The sequence below is a fragment of the Eulemur rufifrons genome, chromosome 30, assembly GCF_041146395.1.
Source record: "Eulemur rufifrons isolate Redbay chromosome 30, OSU_ERuf_1, whole genome shotgun sequence".
Lineage (NCBI taxonomy): Eukaryota > Metazoa > Chordata > Mammalia > Primates > Lemuridae > Eulemur > Eulemur rufifrons.
In genome coordinates this window covers 24,217,027-24,235,037 of record NC_091012.1, presented here as the reverse complement: position 1 = coordinate 24,235,037, position 18,011 = coordinate 24,217,027, and the positions used below count along the sequence as shown (strand labels likewise).

The following is an 18,011-nucleotide window of genomic DNA, read 5'->3' as shown; positions in this document are numbered from 1 at the left end:
GTCATTCCATGAGAAGCCCTAGGTAGAAAACTAACGAAAACACAGCTCAAAACTGGTTGAAGCTGGAGTGGGGGTCCTGGTGCACCCATTCCTGCTCTGGCCTGCTCCCCACACTCACCTCGGAAAAGAGGGAATTAACACAATGAGCTGAAGCCACAGTACTGCTAAGGGCTTCGAGAAAGGTGAACTGGCAGCACATTCCTCTGCCTCAGCAAAGAGGCAAGCGTGGCCCGGACAAATTGGAAACCCTCTGTCTGCTGGCCCCGGAATGCACCCGCTTCAAGTGTAGCCATGGGGACTGGGTGAAAAAGGCCTCAGGAGGTGGCCTACAGCATGCAGGGTGCTCCAAGGCAGAATGCAGGCTCCAACCTCCTTGTAAAGCAGTTTAGAATCAACCCCAAGCACCAGAAATCCAGCTGCCTTCAGAGCCCTCAGAGGTGCTTCTGAATGTTTGCTGCTGCACAAAGAACATCACTACAATCCAATTTTCTTCACATTTACTTTAAAATGCTGAACTTTGAGCACACTGTGGATTGATTTAAAAATGGGAAAACTGAAGCAACGTAAGGAAACATACTAGTTTTCTGAAGAGGATGCCAGTACCTAACTCTTAGCTTCTTATTAGTGTCCTATTTTTGCTGTAACAAAATAGACCAAATTTAATAGCTTAAAACAATATATATTTATCCTCTTACAGTTCTGGAGGTCAGTAGTCCAAGCCAGGTCTCACTGGGCTAAAATTAAGGTGTCGGCGAGGCCGTGTTCCTTCTGGAGGCTCTAGGGGAGAAACCATTCCTCCATCTCCTAAGCCAGCAACAGCCACTCAAGTCTTTCTTGCAGGGCATGGCTCCAACTCTTCCACCTCCCCCTTCCACGTTTAAAGGACCCGAGTGATTACACTGGGCACACCTGACTAATCCTATTTTAAGGTCAGCTGATTGGCAAACTTAATTCCATAAGTAACACCTTACTTAGTTCCCCCTGCCATGTAACCTAATATATTCACAGGTTCGAGAGATTAGGAAGAGGACGTCTTCGGAGGCCCATCATTATTCTGCCTACTGCAGCTTTCCACCCCCCTCCATTGGGAAAACTACCTACGTGAAAGATTTTCCTGCCTGTTTTTAATAGGTGTTTATGATGATTTTAAGCTTTTATATGCAAAGTGAAATTCACCAGTCGGTGGACCTCTGAGCAAGGCTTAGGGAGGACCAGGCCTCCCCAGAACCTGAGAGCAGCAGAAGAGTTAACACATAAAGTCAAAAACTAAGAGTGAGTGGACACACAACAGGAAAGGCGAAAAACACCATGTGGGGAACAGAACCCAGAAGAGGAAAGTCAGTGTATCTGGAAGGTATCTTACCTGACCTCACAAGAACCAAACCCAGCTCCTCCCCCACATCCCCCCCAGCAACCAAAATGGGCCTCATCATCGTCATCTCTACTGCAGGCAACTTGGGCCCTTAGTGCCACCCAACGCTGACTCTTGGGTGGTTTCTGTGTGTGTGTATTTAAACAAACAAATGCATTTTAGTTACCTGATGTTCAAAGTGATGAACGGGATGGGATGTGACCTGTGACAGCGAGGAAGAAGCTGAAAACCCATCAAAGCAGGGGAGGCTAACGGGCAGAATCTCCAGACCAGTCAAGTGCAGCACAAGGGCAACCGTGGAGGTTCTCCCCCTCTCCATGATGCCACCTTCCCATGGCCCATTCCCGAACTCAGGCAGGGTTAAGCAGCTCTAGGCCAACCCTGCACATACCCCTGCAGCCCATTTGGCTGGGACCCGATGCCCCAAGTCAGCCCACAAGGCTTCTGCCTGGATCCCAGCTGGCCATCTCAGCGCCGCCAGCACCTGGGGCCCGCTCAGGTCTCACCCTCTCCTGAACCAAGCACGAGGGGCCTGAAGACCAGCCCCAACCCAGGGGTCATATGCTGCCACTTCTCACACTGGTTCTGATTGGACTATACAGTGATAAAAAAAGGGGGGGGGATATAATTCCCATACCATACAATGCACCCTTTTAAAGTATACAATTCCAGTTGGTTTTTAGTACATTCATGTGTTGTGCAACCATCACCTGTATCTAGTTGCAGAACATTTTCATCATCCCAAACAGAAACCCTGTATCCATTACGCATTTTCTCCCCATTTCCTCTCACCCCAGCCCCTGGCAACCACTAATCTACTTTCTGTCTCCATGAATTTGCCAACTCTGGACTTTTATATAAATTATGCTTTCAAGGTTAGCATCATGTATTTTAAAAATGTGGTCTGGAATGTTTTAATATGATAATCACTAACAGAGCTCACCTGGAGCCAGGTGCTGTGTTAAGCACTTTATACGTTTCTACTCACTGGATCCTAATAACAACCCCATGAGGTGGATAGTGCTGTTATCCCCATATTACAGATGAGGAAACTGAGGCAGAAAGTGGTTAAGTGAATTGCCCAGAGTCACAGTAACACTGGACAGGCGTGCTTTAAAGCTGTGGCCACCTGTAAGCTGGGCCTCTCTTAAGGGTACAGGCACTTGGTTTACCAGCCCACTCACCACAATTGTTCTTGGCCACTTCTCACATTTCTATGACCTGCCTGATGCCTGAAGGTATCTGCGTTCATGACCCCTGCTTTGGTAATTCAGATGAACCTGAGTTCAAATCCAGTTCCACCAGAGACTGTGATCTTGGGTAAATTCCTAAAGCTCTCTGGACCCCAAGTTTTCATCTGAGAAATGGGTTACCACCCAGTTGCTTTTCAAGACTGTTTGCAAAAGACCATTATGGACATCAGGAGGTGGTATGGGTCACAGAGCCAATGGTCTAGGGTAAATGCAAGTGAGGCACTGAGGGCCTGGCACATGGAGGCATTGCAGAAATGGAGCCCTGGTTATGACTACCACCCACCCACACCACTGAGAGTCTTCTCCCCGCTGCTCAAAACAACAGCTTCCCATTGCTGGAGGCACATGCAGGTGACATACCTGTCCTCGGAGGATTTTTCAGAACTAGCAAAATACACAATGGATGGAAAACTCCTCTGTAATCAGAACAAGGATTACTTGTTAACTGCCCTTGAAACTCCTGGGAGCCTAAAGCCAGTCTCTACTTGCCAAGAGCCTGCAAGGATTTCACAAATCATGCTCGGAGGTTCTTCTGTGTGCTTTCTGAGGCCTGCTGTGGTTTCTCAGTTACATCCCACTACTGAGGACCAGGACCAAGAATAAAGTGGCTCTCAGACAAGCCCGTCCAAAGCATCACTTCAGGACTCAAGGAGAACCTGTCAGCGCCTAACTGAGCACCTGCTTTGAGTTCATTCATTCTGACACAGCAGCTCTGAGACTAACCATCAGGATCCAGGAGGAGACGGCCAATGCAAAAATCTTGTCATCTTATTTTGGATAAAGGATCCAGAAAACTGGGTCCCTACCTTGAAATCAAAGCTTCTTCTTGCTTAGCTTTCTTAATTTAAACAAAAAGAGATCACTGGGTAAGTCTTATCTGGGTTGAATCATGGCTCTATCTCTTCCCAGGTATGTGACCAGGGTCCAGGGTCCCCTCATCTGGAAGGCCTAGATAATACCTAACTGCAAAATCATCGAGGCCATTTCAAACAATATATATGAGGGACCTGGCACACAGCAAGCACTCAGGGGATTATAGCTGGTGGCAAGGTTGCAGATCTCAGAGTGACATATGCCTTGTCCCCTCAAGACACTTTTGTAATTCTTAGGTGTTACATGGATGAGCAAACAGAGGTTCAGAGAACTCATTTTCCCAAGGCCACTAAGTGGTAGAAGTGGGGCAGCCTCCAGGTACGAAGGCATTATGCCTAGCGCTTAAAGGCAGCGAGTGTGGAGTCAGACAAGCCTGGGATCAAATGCTAACTCTGCCAACTAATCACTGTGTGGCCTTAGGCAAGTTACTTCACCTCTCTGTGCCTCGGTTTCCTCATCTGTAAAATGGTTGCACTGGTTCTCAGTCTCCACCACCACCTCCTAAATCAACTGGTGTAACAGGCAACAGTGAAGATGTGAGACCTACTCATTTATATTCCTCACCTTCTCAATGTGCACACCATGTTGAAGACTTTCAGAAGATAGCCTTAAAGGGAGTATCATTTTTCTAACTTTTGTTTTGCTTCCACTTTCAAAATTTCCATGTCATTAGATGCAAGTCAATCAAGTGATCATACTTTTCCCCATAAAGACATCATAGACAATATAGGCCGGGCGCGGTGGCTCACGCCTGTAATCCTAGCACTCTGGGAGGTCGAAGTGGGTGGATCGTTCGAGGTCAGGAGCTCGAGACCAGCCTGAGTAAGAGCGAGACCCCCGTCTCTACTAAAAAAAAATAGAAAGAAATTATCTGGCCAACTAAAAATATATATAGAAAAAATTAGCAGGGCATGGTGGCACATGCCTGTAGTCCCAGCTACTCAGGAGGCTGTGGCAGGAGGATCGCTTAAGCCCAGGAGTTTGAGGTTGCTGTGAGCTAGGCTGACGCCACGGCACTCACTCTAGCCCGGGCAACAAAGCAAGACTTTGTCTCAAAAAAATAAAAAAAAAATAAGCATTTTATCCCCAAAGGGAAAAAAGAAAAAGAAAATTCAAAAACTCTCTACCCCTGCAACTTGCTTTATTTTTCTTCACAGCACTGACAATACATTATATAGATTTTGATGTTTGTGCTTGTTTTCTGCCCCCCACCAGAACATCAGCTCCACGGAGACACCTTTGCAGAATGTTGACTGGCCCTTCTTGTATGGAGTCCAGGAGGGTTGCCCACATGAAAAATATTTCTGCATCTTCTGCAAAACTACCTTGGCTAGTACTGTCCATTGTTTTCCAGTGATCCTTTATGTAACATAAATCTTACTAGAACTCAGTAGTAGGACAAAGTTTGGTTTTTGCTGAGCTCATGCTTTTCACTAGCTGGATTTGCTTTCATTGTCAGGAAGCTCAGAGCACAATTCCAGGCTCAATTACAGTGTTTTCCTTAATCCCTTTTTCTGATGTGGACATGGGATATAAATAAGTGTAAGAAGATTCTGTTGGTAGACGTTTAAGACCCTATTTTTAACCACAGCCTGCATTTATTCTAAGAAGATGCTTCTCAAACTTGACTGTGCCTGCGAATTACCCGGGGATCTAGTTAAAATGCAGAATCTGACTCAGTAGGTCAGGGGCGGGGCGTGAGATGCCGCAGTTCTAACAAGCTCCCAGGTGATGTCTATGCAGCTGGGCCCCGGACCACATTTCGAGTAGCAGAGGGTCTAAGAAACTTGCTCCCTTGTTTCAGCAGAATTTCTCTGTCCCCCTCCTTGGCAAAATATGACCAAAGTCTCAAAAACTGGAACGGACACCAGAAGCACTTAGGGAGCTGGTCAGACCTACACATCGCCGCCCCCCGCCCCTTCCCCATCAAGATCCCAAGGAAAGCGGGTAGGAATCTGCCCAGGAAGCTCCCTAGGTGCTTCTACTGTAGGTGGCCTGGAGCAAATCTTGAAAATGACAGCTCTCTTCAAGGTGTTCTCAAAGGTAAACTCCTTGGACACCTGCTTGTTCAGGATTTTAGCGGGGGACCAACCCGCTGTTTCTAGCCCAACACCAGGAGGGATCCCGTCCCTCCTCCTCTCCCGCAACTCGGACCGTGGCGGGGACTGCCCACGCGGGCTCAAGGTTCGGACTCCCGCCCCTGCGCCTGCACAGCCCGGCCCGCCGCGCCCTCCACCGCAGGCCCGCGAGGCGGGGGCCGCGCCGCTCATGCGCAGAGCGCCCCCGGCCCCGCAGGGCGGGGTCCCCGGGCGCCCCTCGCCCGCCTTACCTCTCTGGACCAGGGTGGCCAAGGAGAAAGCGAGGCAGACGAGGAACGCCGAGCGCCAGGCCATGGCTGGGAGCAGGCGGAGGGCTTCCAGAGGAGCACAGTTAGCGCTAGAGCGCCCGAAGGGGAGGCTGAGGAAGAGCCGGGACGGAGGAGGAGCCCTACCGCCACTGCAGGGCCGCGCCCAGAGCCGGCGCGCGCGCAGCGCGGGCCTGGGAGGGCGGAGGGAGGGCGCGCGCGAGTGCAGGCGCCTGGGGGCTCCCGGCAGGGGCGAGGCCGAGGGCGGGGCCTAGGCCTGGGGGCGGGGATACTGGATGAGGGGCGGGGCTGGCGCGCGGGGCGGGGCCCGCGGGCACCCGGTGGGTTGGGCGGTCTGGGTTGGGTCGGGCACCAGCTAGCTGTCCGCAGACCAGGTCCCGCCCTGGCGCTCGGAGGTGGGCCCCGCGGACCCTAAGCGGTGAGTGGCCAGTGGCCAGGAAGCGGGAGGCGGCCGCGGCGAGGGTTCTCGCTGATTTCCACTGGCACTCCCGATTCCTCCCGGGTCCGGGGCGGGACCCAAGGCGACACACACGCCAGCCGCGCCTGCCAGCCGGGTGACCTTGGACAGGGTTCTTCCCTATTCTGGCCTTGGTGTTCTCGCGGTGAAAAGCAGTTCCCTAGGGGCCCTTCCAGCCGCGGCTCCGGTACCAAGCACCCGAGCTGTTGACCCCTCCCCGCCCTTCCCTGCTAGCAGCAGTAGTGGAATCCTGTCCCGAGACTAAAGCAAAGGGCAAACAGCGGCACGTCTCGGGGAAACAAGGCCGAGGCCAGGGTCGCTGGGTCAGGCGGGGGCGGGGGGCGGGACGGCCGGGATCCGGAGTGCCGCGGGCTCGGGAGACTCGGGGGTGGGGACTGGGTCAGCTCTCCCGAAGCTTTGATGAATGCGCTGAAAGTGCAAGTTCACATCTGCAGAGTCGACCTGAAAGACGTGCTTAATGACCGACAAACGCGCTGCAGTCCTTTCCCATGAACCGCTGCAAACGGAGTCCATCTCCCAGACCCGCAGAAATCAGATTCCAACACTGCCCGGACCAGCAAGATGCAGCCTTTGAAGTGAACGCTCCCAAAAACAGCCCAGGCTGCGACCAGCTTTCGAGGACAAAGAGGAAGCGCCGCTACTCGTGAGTGGCAGAGTGGCGGTGTGCACCTGTCCCTGCCATTATGCGGCACAGGCTGCCCTGGGCCACATCCCCCTTAGCCAGCGGCTACTACCACCTCTCCCCAGTATCCATTCGGTAGCCCCCTACCTGCCAGCACTGCCCGCTGGAGACCCCCCAGTGGCTCCTGCCAACCCCTGAGCAATAGTGTGGGGCGGGGGCCTCGTTGAGATAGAGCCGAGATTTTTCCCATGTGGCTTACATCTATTGCCCTGAATCCTGGAGCTGCAAAAACAAAACAGCATGTAAGGAGTGGATCTTCCTATTTTCCAGGCATTGCTTATTCTATGGCACTAATTAGCTGGAGAATTAACAGAAACAGCTGGTGGTTATTGAACACATACTATATATACATGAAATATTCCAGGCATTTTACCCTTATTTGTTATTTCTCATAACGACCTTATGTATCGCCTAATAAGGAGGGGAAAGGAGCAAAATGGAGATTCCTTGAGGTTAGGGAGTTAGCCGGGTCCAGCCTCATAAGTGTCAAAGGGAGCAGGGGATCATTAGGAACCCCAGCAGGTAAATGGCTAAGAACATGTGCTTTAGAGCCAGACCAGGTACAAATCTTGGCTAGACCCAACAAGACTGTGCTAGGGGTCAAATGAAATGGTGGAAGGTAGGTGGCCTGGCACACAGTGAGGGAGGCGGATGTTACTTGTTAATCTTGTAACAGCTAAAGAAATACTGGCCACTGGGAGGGCAGGAGGTTACTGTGTATTCCAGGCGGGGGACATACCCCAAACTTTTCCACTAAGTCTGAGTTCCCTGAGCCATTCCCTTGCCCTCTACCAGGAAGGCACTAGATTTCCTGTTCTTTAGGAGCCCTTCAGACTCTGATGGGTAAACCCTGGAGCATACATTCTCATCTACGCGGTGGAGGTGAGGAGAGTACAGCCTCTAAGTTGAGGCCATATTAGTCAACATACAGTGGACACAGTCACACCCAACCGGAATGTGCAATATGACCATCTTCTAGATGGGGGGTAGTTCATAAACTGCAGTCCACAGACCAAATCTGCACCCAGCCCCACCTGTTTGTACACCCTTTGAGCTAAAAGTAGTTGTTGCATTTTTACATAGTTGAACAAAATCATAAGACATAGCAAAGTTATACAAAATTCAAATTTCAGGGTCCATGAAGTTTATGGGAACACAGCCACATCTATTTGTTTCTGTATTTCCTGTGGCTGTTTTGTGCTACCACAGTGGAGTTCAGTAGTTGCAACAGAGACCATGGGGCCCAGAAAGTCTAAAATATTTACTATCCAGCTCTTTACAGAAAAAGTTTGCTGACCTCCATCCTAGCAGATTGAACAATGGCAAGGATAAATATTAACAGGTGATAATGTGGGACCTAAAGAGTGTGCCCCTCTAAAACACAGCATGAACTCAGAAGATGACCTGCTTTGATACAGGAATAAGAACCAAGAGAAAAGGACAATCTTTATCATTGTGGCCAAAATATGCCCACTCAAAAAAAAAAGTTTGTTAATAGAAATATTGCAAATGCTTGAGATCAGTTATCCTACCAGATACCTCTGCTTTTGTAAAATGACTCATCTAAGTCGTGGTTTGTCTCTCAGTCTCTTGTAAGTTAGGTTAATGTGAGTCAGATAGCTCACCAGCTCACTCAGCCTGGCAGAGGACCTGCCTGGGGCTTTGTAAGTCTCTCAGTCAGATACTGCTAACCCTACTGAATTGCAACTGAACAGAGAGTTGGCTTACAGAAAATTCTGCACTTAGAAACCATGATCTATGTGCCACCCCCCATACACACACATACTCCCACTGCCAATGGACATAGGTTCTGGGACTAACTCCTGGCCAAACCGGCCTTAGCTACAGACTACCACCTTGTTATCATCCTCTTGGTATATGTAGTCTCTCCCTGAACTTCTCATGCCCTGAAAATTGCCACGAATTGAAAAACCACTTGGCCTGACAAACTCCTCTCTTAAAATGTCCACCTTTTCCCAGCTTTGGCCCAAGCAGAGAGGTGTAGCATGCAAATGGCCACCAGGCTAGTCTGGGAGTACAAGAGAGGCACAATTTCCAAACAGCTACCTGTTATCTCTCAGTCCTGGGCTTCAGCAGCCTGCCAGAACAAATGAAGTCCCATTGCCATCACCAGCACAGAGTTCCTGTTCTTGTTCCCAACTGACGCAAAACCCCTCCTAGCAAAGTCTCCACCCTCGGTGTTGCGGGGAGTTCCGAAGGGGGCCTCCTTCACCCAAGGCCAAAATCAGCCCCACCCAGTGGCATCTGGGTTCCCACCACTGCTGAAGGAGAGCACCATTGTCCATGGTGACAGTGCCCTTTCCTGATATCCCACTGCTACCACCACTGATCCTAAGAGACCAGAGCTGAGAGGGAGTCCACGTGGGGGGCGAGGGCAGGGACAAAGGTCTTGCCCCAACCCTGGGTCACCCTGTGTCCCCTGGGACCCAAAGCAGCTCAGCTGGTGCTCAAGCTTCAGCAGACCTTCCACCTGCTTCCTCTAACCTCTAAGCCTTGGCCTTAATCCCTCTAACCAAACCTGTTTGAGATCCCAGACTGGAGAGGGGGTGGGAAAGGGACAGAACACTCTCCCTTCCCACCGCACTCCACACAGTGCTGGCCAATTAAGAGACAAAGACTCCCTGCATATCAGTGGGAATGAGAACTGCTCTGGCCAGCTGGGGGAGGGACACTCCGGGCTCTACGAAAATTTCCCAAAATGCCTGACTTCACACTCAAGTTTCACCAGTCCCAGGAGAAATAAGAAAAAATGAGGTTGTTGTGGCAAATTTTCCCCCATAAAGCTAGAGTATTGACCTTTATTCTGAAATCATGGATTTTTTTGGTATACAAAAGTCCTTTATTTCATGAAAAGATGGTAGTGTTTTGTTTAATGTGCTTACTTAGCAAAATAAAAAATTGGCAGCCCTACCCATCCTCAAATAAAAAAAAAAATCTACTCATTGGTGAAATTTTTTTTTTTTTTCTTTTTTTGAGACAGAGTCTCACTCTATTGCCCAGGCTAGAGTGAGTGCCGTGGCGTCAGCCTAGCTCACAGCAACCTCAAACTCCTGGGCTCAAGGGATCCTCCTGTCTCAGCCTCCCGAGTAGCTGGGACTACAGGCATGCACCACCATGCCCGGCTAATTTTTTCTATATATATTTTTAGCTGTCCATATAATTTCTTTCTATTTTTAGTAGAGATGGGGTCTCGCTCTTGCTCAGGCTGGTCTCGAACTCCTGAGCTCAAACGATCCGCCCACCTCGGCCTCCCAGAGTGCTAGGATTACAGGCGTGAGCCACCGCGCCCGGCCTCATTGGTGAAATTAACGAGTCTGGGAACTGCTGGCTATCCCAGCAATATTCAGCCCACCCAGGGCCCTGACACATAGGAATTTTTGGAACACACCCCATATGTAAACAGAAGCCCTGAAAATGGATTCTAAAACAATGTTCCCTCTGATATTTCTTGAGTTGTAAGCAGATTATCCTTCAGTCTCCTCCGCCTCTCTGCAGACTTCTTAGTCTCTCCTCTCTTAGATTTTGTAGTATGGCAAGGTCAAGCAAGGCCTTGAATGCCATGCTAATGAGCAAAGATTTGGTCCTCAGAACAGAGGGAAGCCACTGAAAGGTTTTGAGCTTTAAGCAGCAGTGCCAAGGAAGTGGTCCACAGGAGTGCTGCTGGCATCGTGCACAGGAGAGGCTGGGAGCCGTGGAGTGGGAGAGAAGGGTTTGGATTCAGGGTGTGGATGTGGTGGAGGTAGCAGTGGCCATAGAAAAGAGGGGCTGAGTGTGTCTGGCCATGTTCTCAGGGTAGGGGAGAACAGGACGTCCAAGGGACTCAGGTGGTGCCGTGTAGGGAGGAGGCAGATGACAGGCAATTATAACTCCCAGTATGATACAGGCAGTTAAAGAGGGGAGCACAGGGCATGGTGGGGACACGGAGGAGCAGCCCCTCTCCCAGCTGCATGGTCAGGGTAGGGCCAACTTAAAGGAAAAGTAATAGTTCACCACACAGATGGCAGGGTGTTCCGAGAGAACCGCGGAAGTGAAGGCCCAGAAATGAGAGGAGGCACTGCATATGGAACTCGAGTTGGCAGGAGCCAGGTCATGCAGAGGTGATAGACCAGATGAAGTTTGGACTCTACCCAAAGGCAACTGCGAACCCCCAAGAGTTTTAAGTGGGGATGGGGTGGTGCTGCAGGGTGACAAGATCAGATTGGCATCTCATGGATCCATTTCTCCAAGGGGTCTCAGGACTCTGTTGTATAGAACCCAGAAGATGCTGCTCTTGGTGACAGGAGCCATTAAAGAATGAAGAGCAGGGGAAGGTAGAGGGGAGATTGAGGTGGAGAATGGAGGCAGGGAGAAGAGCGAGGCGGCCAGTGCAGGAGTCTGGGAACGCTTCAGCGGGCTCAGCTGAGGGGCAAGGTGGCACGGGTGCTCTCCTGCCCTGCCTGCTCGGAAACAACCCAGCATGGCAGGTCAGGAGCAGCAGCTCCACAGGCAGGGGGTCTGCCATCGCTGTTTCTGCAAAGACACCCCCCGCCCCCGCCCCAAATCACTCTTGTCTTACATGTGGCAGAGTTGCTCATTCCCCAAAGGGACCTTCTGAGCAGGGCATTTTGTAATGTAATGCAACAAATTCCCACAGATCCGAATCATCTCATCCTTTTTGATTCGTTTTAGGATGCCCATTTGGGGCTTGAGGGGGTTTCTTAATATACCAAGGACCATACGATGGTGACAACAATGGCAAAAATGGACATGGTAACAACAATTCCGAAGGAAAAAAAGACGGTGCAAAAGGCCAGTGGGTCACGACTTCGCTTCAAGGCTCATTATCATGAGAAGGCATCCTCTTCCTTGGAAATCTAAATGCAGAACACCCAGCTGTATTCAAGAAGCCTGCACACGTGCCAAGTCAGGCAGGGCAAAACCTTATACCTGCATGTTTTCCTAATGTGAGAATGTTCTGTAAATTTCTTTCTAGTGCTCAGTCGAGTTAATATGGAATTTGCATAAGCACTTGGCAAGAAATAACTTATGTCTCTGCAATATTTCCGAGGCAGCATTTTCTACTCCAAATCCTGACCTCTGTAGGAACAGGACTTAACATTTGCCTCCCAAATGTGGAATGGGGCTTTATGTAACTTACCCAGAGAAGTCTTCTTGAAGCACTTGGGTGGGGGGGGGGACTCAAATAGCAGAAACTAACATTTGGTCTCCTTGTGTTAAGTCTTTTCATGTAATTGAAGCAGCCCAAGACACACCCAGAAAAAGCTACAGAACACAAATGTGGACTACAACATCCAAGTAATAGCAATAACATTTTGTTTAGAAATGACTTTTTCAGAGGCATTGCAATGTCCAAAACGGAACTGTCCATCCCTGTCCCCAAAATCACTCTGCTCCTCCCCTGAGTGTTCCCCCATCTTAGTAAGTAGCACCACCCAAACCTAGGAGGCAGCCTTGACCCCTCCCCAGGTCTCACCCACTCCATTACCAAGTCTGGAGAACTCTGCCTCCTAAACAGTCCTGCATGCATGCACTCACACCTGCCCATGCTCTACCTGGCAACCGTAGGGAGCCTCTTAAAAAGTCAACCAGACCATGTTGTTCCCTTGCTTAAAACCCTCCAGTGTCATGTCCAAGGCCCTCCATTTCACTCTTGGTAAATCCAAATTCCTGTCCATCACCTACAAAAGCCCCACATGATTGGATCTGGCCCTTGCTTCCTGTCCAACTCATTCTTCACCTGCATTTCCCTTTTACCCACCCCCGTCGCCTCCCTGACACCACCATTCCACCTGTTGGGAATGACTTTCCTTCCTTTCTTCACTTGGCTGGCCTCAGTTCATGCCTTAGTCCACACTAGAACATCCTGTTCCCTCCTAGGCAAGGAAGGGTTAGGGGTCCATGCTTTCCACTCTACAGACCCTGTGCTCGACTCTAACGATAAGCTTTGAGTCCAGTATTTTTTTTTAAACTCATTCTTCTGCAGGATGAGTCCAGTTTTGAGTTCCACTTGCTTTGAAATTTGACGTCTCCTCACACTGGTCCCCTGTTTCTGAATTCAGACCCGGAGCGCTCACCATTACACCGCGGCCCTCTGGTCCCCTGTTTCCTAACCCTGTCAGAATGACAGAATCATTAGGGAAGCTTTCATAAAAAAATAGAGATGAAACTCATAAAACATAAAATTAACGTTTAAAGTGTAATTTAATGGCATTTACTATATTTGCAATGTTTTACAGTCATCACCTCTATCTAGTTCCAGAACATTTCCATCCCCCCAAAAGGAAACCCCAGACCCATTAAGCTGTCGCTCCCTACCTCCCCTCCCCAGCCCCTGGCAACCACTAATCTCCTTTCTGTCTCTATGTCTAATAGCATTTGCCTATCCTGGATAATCTATATAAATAGAATCATACAATAGGTGGCCTTTTGTGTCTGGCTTCTTTCATTTAGCATCATGACTTTGAGGCCCATCCATATTCTACCATATATCAGAATTGCATGTCTTTTTATGGCTGAATAATATTCCATTGTATAATATACCACGTTTATTTATCCATTCATTGGTAGATAGACATTTGGGTTGTTTCCAGTTTCCAGCTGTTGTAAATACCGCTGCTATGAACATGCATATACAGGTTAAAATTCCCCCTGCCCAAGCCATACTCTCTGAGTTTTCAATGTACTTGGTCTGGGTAGGGTAAGGCATTCATGTTTATCTAAAGGCTGAGATCATGGCTAGACTAACTGAAGCCAGTGGGCCAAGTCCTGCCCACTGCCTGCCTTCCCATGGCCTGCAAGCTAAGCATGGTTGAGAAAAGTAAAAAAGAAGAATATTTTGTGACATGCAAAAATGATGTGACATGTACATTTCAGTGTCCATAAAGTGTTAGTGGCATACAGCCTCACCCATTGGTTTATGAAATGTCTATAACTGCTTTTGTGCTACCGGGTCAGAGTTGAGGAGATACAACAGACATTGTGTGGCCCACAAAGCTGAAGCTAGTCCTTTACAGAAAAAGTTTGCTAGCCCTTGCCTTCATCCATTCTCAGTCTTCTTGTTACTTGATCTTTCAGCAGCTGTGGGCACAGTCGATCACTCTCTGCCTGAAATACTTTCTTCAGTTTGACTGCTAGAAACCCACTGTCTTCTAGAGCTGCCTCCCTGGAGCTTGGGGAAGCCCCACTGGGGTTGGGTCTGTGGTGCCCAGTGTTCAGGAGCTGAGGCGCTTCCACTCCCTCCTACAGATGTCGATTGGGCAGGGGAGGTGTTAGGAGATCACTTAGTGGCTGTGGGCAGGGCACTATCCTTCTCTGGGCCTTGTTTTTCTCTTCTGTGAAATGAGTCAGTTGGACAAGACCATCTCTGAGGTTCCAAGCTCTCTGATGATCACAATACCAAGCACTGTCACCTGACTTACCTTGTCAAGTCCTCCCAGCAACCCACAGAGGAGGGCACCATTTCTATTATTATCACAGTCTTACAGATGACACAACAAATCTTCAGAGAGAGAAAGTGACTTTAGTCAGGTCACCCAGCAAGTCAGTGGCCAAAACAATGTTCAAACTTATGTCCAGCCAACCCCACTCTCTCTCGTAAGAAAGACGTGCTGCGCCTACCATTTAAGCTGATGAGGCCTCAGCAAACTTGTTGAGGTGGGGAGGGCACACTGGCAGGTGGTAGCTGGCGTGTTTTGTGTCATCGATGTGGGCAGCTGTGAGTAAGACCCAAGATGAGAATAATAATAATTTCTTGAGAAGCCCTGGGCAATGTGCCCAACGCTGTGATAAGCACTTAATAAATCTCATGTTTAATTATTTCAATACTCCATGAGGGGGTATATTATTTTCCTGCTGTAACAAATTACTACAAACTTGGAGGCTTAACACAACAGAAATTTATTCTCTCGCAGTTCTGGAGACCAAAAGTCCAAAACCAAAGTGTCACCAGGGCCACACTTCCTCTGCAGGCTCTAGGGGAGAATCCTTTCCTTGTAGGTACATCACTCCAGTCTCTGCTTTGTCTTCACGTGGCCTTCCTATAAGAACACCAGGGATTGGATTTAGGGCTCATGTGAAATCCAGTTCGATCTCATTTTGAGATCCTTAACTTAATTACATCTTCAATGACCCTATTTCCAAATAAAGTCACATTCTGCGATTCCTTGTAGACATGAATTTTAGGGGACACTATTCAACCCAGTACAAAGGGCAATATTATTCCCCAGTCTACAGACCAGAAAGCTGAGGCTCAAGCCATGAGACCAGTTGCCCCCTTAACTAGTACTTTAGTGACTTTGGAACCAATGTGTAGTACTGGATCATTTCAACCCTTACTTCTCCTAAGACAGAAAAATAAAAGGACATACAAAAACCCCACGTGATCCCTATGTTACACTATATACAAAATTTAATTCAAAATGAATCAAAGACCTAAACTTAAGAGCTAAAACTATAAAACTCATAGAAGAAAACATTGGGGAAAATCTTTATGACATTGGATTTAGCAATGACTGGGGATACGACAACAAAAAAGCACAAACAACAACAAAAAAGATAAATTGTATTTCATCAAAATTGAAAATTTTTGTGCATCAAGGAACACTATTAACAGAGTGAAAAGGCAACAAACTACAGAATGGGAGAAAAATATTTGCAAGTCATATATCTGACAAGGGATTAATATAAAGAACTCCTATAACTCAACAACAAAAAACAACCCAATTAAAAAATAGACAAAGCACTTGAACAAACATTTCTCCAAAGAAGATATACAAATGGCCAGTAAGCACATGAAAAGATTCTCAACATCAGTAGTCATTAGGGAAATGCAAATCAAAACCAGAATTAGATACTACTTCACACCTACCAGGATGGCTATAATAAAAAAAAAAAGAAATGGAAAATAACAAGTGTTGGCAAGAATGTGGAGAAATTGGAACCCTCATACATTGCTGGTGGAAGTGTAAAATTATGCAGTTGCAATGGAAAACAATATGGTGCTACCTCAAAAAATTAAACATAGAATTATCAGAAATTCCTTCCATGTATATACCCAAAAGAATTGAAAACAGAGGCCAGGCATGGTGGCTCACGCCTGTAATCCTGGCACTCTGGGAGGCCGAGGCGGGCGGATCGTTTGAGTTCAGGAGTTCAAGAACAGCCTGAGTAAGAGCGAGACCCATCTCTACTAAAAATAGACAGAAATTATATGGACAGCTAAAAATATATATAGAAAAATTAGCTGGGCATGGTGGCGCATGCCTGTAGTCCCAGCTACTCGGGAGGCTGAGGCAGGAGGATCACTTGAGCCCAGGAGTTTGAGGTTGCTGTGAGCTAGGCTAACACCTCGGCACTCTAGCCCAGGCAACAGAGTGAGACTCTGTCTCAAAAAAAAAAAAAAAAAAAGAATTGAAAACAGGGACTTGAACAGATATCTGTGCCTTCATGTTCATAGCAGAATTATTCACAACAGTCAAAAGGTGGAAACAGCCCAAGTGTCCATTGACAGATGATGGATAAACAAAATGTGACCTATACACACAATGAAATACTAGTCAGCCATAAAGATGAATGAAATTTTGATATATCCTACCACACGAATGGACCTTGAAAACAGGCTTAGTGAAATAAGCCAGACACTGAAGGACAAATTTTGTATCATTTTACTGATATGAGACACCCAGAATGGGTGAAATCTTAAAGAGAGAAAGTATTAATAGAATAGAAGTTACCATGGGAGGGAGAGGGGAGGAAGAGGAAGTTATTAGTTAATAAGTACAGAGTTCATGTTGGGAATGATGAAAAATATTTGGGACATAGGTAGTGGATATGAGTACACAATATTGTGAATGTAATTAATGCCACTGAATTGTGCACTTACAGATGGTTAAAATGATAGATATTATGTTATGTATATTTTACCACAATAATAAAAAAGCTGTTAAAAAATGTGAGCTTCTAAGGAAAGCATTTTAGAAAAAGAAATGGAAGGCTTCCCTCCCCAAATGCAGGAGCGCCAGCTGGGCTCTCAGCTCCCACCCACTGCTTGGCCCACGGCACAGGTCCTGCCGCCTCACCTTGCCTCTGGTGCATGCCTCTGGAATGACTTCCCTGAAGCCTGTCTTTGCAGCACCCCCTGAATCTGGTTCTCACCATCTTCTTTCTGCATAGGCAGAGTCCTAAAGAGAAAGAGGTTTTGTGTTCCGGTATCTCCTCTTATTTCTTCTCACTCTTCATCATCCTCTATATCCAGCCCGCTTGTGATCTCAGTTCTCCACTTCTGCCACTTCTTTTTTTTTTTTTTTTGAGACAGAGTCTCACTCTGTTGCCTTGGTTAGAGTGCAGTGGTATTATCACAGCTCACTGCAACCTCAAACTCCTGGGCTCAAGTGACTCTCTTGCCTCAGCCTCCCAAGTAGCTGGGACTACAGGCATGCGCCACCATGCCTGGCTAATTTTTCTATTATTTTTAAGAGATGGGGTCTCACTATGTTGCCCAGGCTGGTCTCAAACTCCTGGGCTCAAGCGATCCTCCCGTCTTGGCCTCCTAGACTGCTAGGATTACAGGCGTGAGCCATCGCGCCCTGCCCTGCAACTTCTTTTTGGCCCCTGCCCAGGTCTAAAGGGGCCCTGGGGGGTGCCGTTTACCATTTTGCACCTCCAAGCACTCTGTGGCTGGTCTGACAGAGCCTCAGGAATTGCAAGGTTCCTTGTTTCTCCTTGGAAGACAGATTGATTTTCCTGCTGATAAGTGGTAGCTCACCTTCTAGAACATCCACCACCTCAATCATCTCTTTTGGCTATAGTATCCCCCTGGCTCCCCATTGCCTACAGGACCAGGCCACTGTGCCTTGGCCTGGCTTCCTATCTCAGTGCATCTGGCCCAACAGGTGGCCTCACTGTTCCCTGAATGGGCTTTTGTGCCTTCCTGCCTCCTTGCCTTTGCTTATGTGGTTCCTGTTGCTTGT

General features: G+C 48.2%; 1 protein-coding gene across 5 annotated transcripts in view; it reads right to left on the bottom strand.

The window, feature by feature from the left end:
- Positions 1-5,967, bottom strand: part of CD99L2 (CD99 molecule like 2) — a 107,326-nt gene extending 101,359 nt beyond the window's left edge. For all 5 annotated transcript variants that reach the window (XM_069464557.1, XM_069464561.1, XM_069464559.1 and 2 more), the window contains exon 1: positions 5,828-5,967. In XM_069464557.1, the coding sequence (XP_069320658.1) occupies positions 5,828-5,891 (64 nt within the window). In that variant the 5' untranslated portion in view covers positions 5,892-5,967. The remainder of the gene's footprint in view (positions 1-5,827) is intronic.
- Between the last annotated feature and the right edge of the window lie 12,044 nt (positions 5,968-18,011).